Source organism: Bactrocera latifrons, unplaced genomic scaffold, assembly GCF_001853355.1.
Source record: "Bactrocera latifrons isolate USDA-ARS-PBARC rearing strain unplaced genomic scaffold, ASM185335v1 scaffold_71, whole genome shotgun sequence".
In the NCBI taxonomy this organism is placed as follows: Eukaryota; Metazoa; Arthropoda; class Insecta; order Diptera; family Tephritidae; genus Bactrocera; species Bactrocera latifrons.
This window is the reverse complement of record NW_017537390.1, coordinates 1,255,068-1,260,718: the sequence shown is the minus strand read 5'-3', so window position 1 is coordinate 1,260,718 and position 5,651 is coordinate 1,255,068. Positions and strand designations below refer to the sequence as shown.

General features: G+C 33.6%; 2 protein-coding genes across 2 annotated transcripts in view; one reads left to right on the top strand and one right to left on the bottom strand.

The window, feature by feature from the left end:
- The window catches only part of LOC108976005 (monocarboxylate transporter 5), a 114,664-nt gene that overhangs the window by 101,528 nt on the left and 7,485 nt on the right, over positions 1 to 5,651 (bottom strand). The gene's annotated exons all lie outside the window — the stretch shown is intronic.
- LOC108976009 lies at positions 2,457 to 3,188 on the top strand. Its single transcript, XM_018944890.1, has 2 exons — positions 2,457 to 2,606; positions 2,714 to 3,188. The coding sequence occupies exons 1-2, from the start codon at positions 2,499 to 2,501 to the stop codon at positions 2,987 to 2,989; spliced, it is 384 nt and encodes a 127-aa protein (XP_018800435.1). The 5' UTR covers positions 2,457 to 2,498; the 3' UTR covers positions 2,990 to 3,188.

Here is a 5,651-nt window from a genome sequence, read left to right as displayed (position 1 = left end):
TCGTACCAAATTTTCTAATATTTTCTTTCGAATAATATCAATTTGACGCTTCGTCTCTAAGAAAAATTATTCCAAGTTTGTACGGCTGCTTTTTGATATTTTGGAATCAAAAATTAACCATAAATGCTTAATTGGATTTATACTTAGTGACTGAGCTGGCCAAGCCACTTTTTCTTTAAGCCTTCTTCAAAAAAGCAAGTGGTCAGGCGAGATGTGCGTTGGCGGTCGTTATCTTATTGGAAAATAAACGACCCCAAGTTCACTCTTTACACATTTATTTTCAAATATTCGCTAAGAATGTCAACATATGAAGTAACCGTCATTCATCCATCGATTTTAAATACACTACCTACAGCAAATYTTGAGAACCAGCCCCAAACCATGAGAGAACATCCTCCATGCTTCACTGATGATTGTATGCACTGTGCTTTTAAGCGATCCGAAGGTCTACACCACACTCCCTAACGTGTTTTTTAACTCCTTAGCTCGAATTTGAATTTATCGGACCAAATAACTTTAGCTCAAAATGAGGTTGGTAAGTTTGGATTTTTTTTGCAAACTCTAGTCCTTTTTTCGTAATCGAAATGGAAAACATAGGTCATATTTTTGCGACATAGTTTTTAAAACCAGATGTTTGTATTTTTATTTTCATTGTATTAATTTAAACATCCAAACCAAAACTTTCAATCAAATCCTGCGATAAAATTTTAAGGTTTTCAGGAGCTTTTCTTCGTACAAGTCGCTCAGCGTGTAAAGAAACTTTGGACCATGGACTCCCTCCCTACTGAATCTTGCATCTATTCCTCCTCGACAGAAATGGAATATCTTTATATTTTTTGATACTTTTCACCCCTAATCCCATCTTCTACAATTAAGATTCGATTCTCTTCAGTTTTTTAATGTTTTTACTTAGAAACAGAACAAAAACATTTTCACCATAACAGAAATTCCCTTAATAAATGCAAATTTATTAAATCTTTTTGCGTACAAATAATAAGTGCAAATATTATATTCCTCCAACTGTTTATTTACGTAAGGGTGCATCTACATGAAAAGTTTTATGGATTTATTCTTAAGCGAAAATGTAGGAAGTAAATGAGTGATCTGAGGTTACCAGTATATATTACATTTATACTTTCATTTGATGCCTAGTGTATGTATATATATTTATTGAAATTATATTGTCATATGTGCGTGCTGCTGTTTCAATATTAAAATATGGAAGACTTTTCAATATCTATATATTTGCACATATGTATATACGTTGATAAGCACGTATGGGTATTTGTAATATAATATGTAAATAAAAACAATATTTACAGTTTGAATCGTTGACGTGGCCTAATTGCTCCATAATATGCATAAATACATATATGTTTGTATATCTAGCTAAAAAGCTTTACATATAGTTTTTCACAGTTAGCTATATATGTACATATATGCAATTATAATGGAAATTGTTGAAATATACCAAACTATATACATACATTTGAAGGGTCAGTTTATCTAAATAAAGGTAAAGCACAACTGATTCCAAATTTTTTCGAAAGAGCGCGTAGAGTTAACATCTGTGTAATAATATACGGGATGTCATGAAACGTATTATCAGTGGCGATAGGTCTTGGATCTATGCCTACGACCCGGAAACAGACGATCAATCAAATGAATATCGTGACAAAGATGAGTTGAAGCCGCAAAATCTCGCGAAAAACGGTCAAACCTCAAGGTTATGTCGTTTACCGAAGTGTGGTGCACCTCGAATTTCTTCCGACTGGCAATAAGGAATACTATTTGAGTGTTATGCGTCGTTTCTGTGAAGCTGCTCATAAAAAGAGACTGGATTTATGCGTCGACAAATATTGATTTTTGCACCACAATACACCGTCGCATACTGCATTGATTCTTCCACCGTATTCGCTGGACTTAGCTCTAGGTGACTTCTGGCTCTTCAGCAAACTCAAACGATCGTTCCGGGGAAATCGTTTAGAGCCAATTGAAGACATCAAACTTGAATTACTACGCGAAATGAAGGCTATTCTGGAAATTAACTTTAACAACTGTTTTGAGGATTGGAAAAAACGTTAGCACAAGTGCCATGGTGCCAATGGAAATACTTTGGAGGAGACGACATACATTTTGAAGAATAAATTAAGCCAATGAAAATTATGAGCAAAGTTTTACTATTTAAAGTAAATCACTATAGGTTTTTATAAATATTTTAGTCACTGAATTTCCATTATTCTGAAGACCTCCAATCAAATTGCTTTACCAATGAAACTACAAGCTTCAGAACCGCTGTCTAACCTTTCCCGTTTCCCACAGGGGACTACAGTACTATTCATGTATGTTTGCAGAAAAATAGATCTATGTATTTGTAAATACATACATACATACACACATATATGCAGACGATGCAAACGCCGAGTGTTTTCGTCACTGCAAGAAAAGAGCTTACAACTGCAATCGATCACTGCAATTTAGCAAGCCGTACGCGAACAATGTCTAACGCAATTGTAATATTTTCAACAATTATTTTAAATATATGTGAACCTCAAATTTGCTTTGAGACACAGAAGTACTCCTACCTGAGCAACGGCTTCAACGAGGTAGGTTTAGAAAAGTATTTGGAGTAAGAGCATTGATGTATATGTACATATATATGCATAAAACAAAGTGCAAACATTTATTGACGAATTCACATTTTTTATAACAGATAATACTAGACAGCTGCGAAGCAAATGTGGACCAGGACAGATTTAAAACCAATAGATATTTCTATGAGGTATCATCTTCACCAGATGAGTGTGAACCATCTCAGGAATCCGTCTGCAATATGAACAGTGTCGAGGAAACATACAATGAAAGTGAAAGCGAGGAAAAAACTGACGAGAAAAAGAAAGGAGATGATACCGGTTTTATTCTGACTGTGATATTAATTTTAGTTTTTATCTGTGCTGCCGATAATGGCGGACGTCGCAATTATAGATAAGGTTATTAGAGAACTACTTATGTCAGTGTACAATAAATAAATGTAGGTTTATTATATACCATTTATAAATATGCAGAAGTGTGTAGGCGAAGATATAAGAGACTAAAAACTCAATTGGCGATGTTTACCGCAAGTTTTTTCATCTAATTTGTATGTACTTTTTTGTGATGAAACGGTAATAATATCCATAAATAAGTCATGTTTTGAGTTTTATCGCCATGCCTAAAGCCGGATGTAAATACTTATATATACACATATACATGTACTTACATATGTATATGTATGTACTTTTATGCATTTATATATCTTTATCTATATAAAATGCGGGGAAGAACCGAATTAAAAAAATATGAGACCAGAAACAAAGAGATGCATATACAACACTCACATCATTATAATTGAGAGCGTTAATCACTGCGACAGTTGACTGCACACTGTACTTTTGACGTTTAGCAACTGGAAAAACAGCGATGGCAACAGGGCAGTACTATCAAAAAATAACTCAAAGGATACATTTATATTCGCAAAATAATCATATCATCTCAAAGAAATTAATAAAAAAAATTTATACGACTGGCAAGTATTAAGTAATTTATTTGTTGGTAATAATAATAAAATATTAATGTTTTTAAAACGACATGTGACAAGAATGATGATGTTTAAAATGAAATATATCCTTTGGAAGTTCTAATAAAATAAAATTTTTATTTTAAATTTTCTCGCAGTTCATTTTAATAACGTTTGCATTAAACTATTAAGAACAAAATATCACGGGGTTTTCAATAAGAGCGCTACAAAAGTGTTTTTGAGTAAACGTTTAAATAACGTGCCGATCTTGATCATCGCGGAAGAAGAACGACCCAATGACGCCACCGGCCCATAATCCGCACCAAACCGTATTTTTATTATTATTTTTTTTTTTTTTCAAGATGCAATGGTGACTCATGAAGTACATGTGGTTTAATGCCTGTCCAATAACGAAGTCATTCAGCCTGAAATGAGCCACATCACTGAAGATGATTTTTCGATGAATATCCGGATCATTTTCAAGTTGTTGATCAGCCCATTCGACGAATAAACGACGATTCCGATGGCTCAGTTCTTGCGTCAATTTGATATTGTAAGGATGTAGGCCAAGATCTTTTCACAGAATATGCCAAAGCTGGAGAACAACGTGTGAGATACTGATTTGGATATTCCTCAATTAATGCGCTAGCGACAGCAATATTCTCGACACTATGGGCACTTCTTTACCTCACTAGTATGGGAACATTTGGAACTGTGCCTATGGATTCAAATTTTTTCAAAAGACGCTCAATAGTTGATCAGACAAGACAATTATAACGACCATAAATGGGACGTAACGCTCTTAAAGTTTAGGACTTTTTTCAAACCGACGCCATTAATAATTTTCCAAAATATATTATATCATAATTATTTGTAGTAATGCTTCATTTTAACTTAATAAATGTACATTTCAATTAAATCAAAATACTCTACGCCCTTTACAATGAATTTGAAAAAAATACTTGGTGAGAATTTGTCTGTTTCGATGATTTGACGACATTCACAGAATGCTTTGACCCACTGAAATGTATTCGACTTAATTTCTCGAGAAAATTCATAAATATATGTACATATGTCTTGCTAATAAGCTTCATATGTAATTTTATATGATACATGTGTGTAGCTATATGCAATAATAATGGAAGCTCATACAATATACCAAATTATATATGTATATTTGGAAGATCATTTTAGTCTAAGAAAAGGTAAATCGCAATCGGTTCGAACATCACTAATTTTTTTTTTTCGAAAAAGAGTGTCTTGTTAACAATTATGAAACACTGCTTCCCTACCTACCAGGATGTCATGAAACGTATTCTTACTGGCGACGAGTTTTGGATATGTGCTTAAGACTTGAAATCAAAAGATCAATCTGCCGAATATCTGGCAAAGGTGAGCCGTAGCGGAAAAAAATCGTCAAAACAGGTCAAAATTACAAAAATTACAAAAATTAAAATTAGGTTACAATTTTCTTAGATTGCATAGTTGTAGTGCACTTCGAATTCCTTCCCAACTGTCAAACCGTCTAGAAATACTATTTGAGTGTCATGCGTCGTTAGCGCGAAGCTATTCGTAAATAGAGGGCGGAATCATACATCGACAAATCTTGATTTTTGCACCACGGTAATGTATACGACGATACTGCATTGATCTTTCCGGAGTTTACCGCTAAATTTTCAACCAATTTCCATAGATCAAATAGATTTTGATGAATAAATTAAGTTTTTGAAAATTATGGACACAGAATTTTTCGCCCATGGTAGTAAATCACTATAAGTTTTTATTAATATTTGAGTCACCGAATTTTCATTATTCTGAAGACCTCCAATCAAATTGCTTTACCGATGAATGCCTTAGAACCGCTCTCTCAACATGCCGATTTCTCGCAGGGCATTAACTCATCTATATAAATATATATGCTTGTAGCAAAATAGATCTGTACATTTGTAAATGCATGGTACATACACACATATACATATGCAGGCGATACAAACGTTGAGTCGTTTCGTCACTACAAGCAAATAGCTTATAAGCATTGTATAAACCTACAAGTAACCAATCCTTCATTTTTCAATAACACATACGCAAAAATCTA

What these genes read in the sequence shown, in the direction of transcription:
- LOC108976009 (XM_018944890.1), top strand. Translation starts at nt 2,499, where the DNA reads ATGTCTAACGCAATTGTAATATTTTCAACAATTATTTTAAATATATGT. An exon ending in TGAGCAACGGCTTCAACGAG is followed by an intron (nt 2,607 to 2,713) that starts GTAGGTTTAGAA and finishes TTTTTATAACAG; the next exon opens with ATAATACTAGACAGCTGCGA.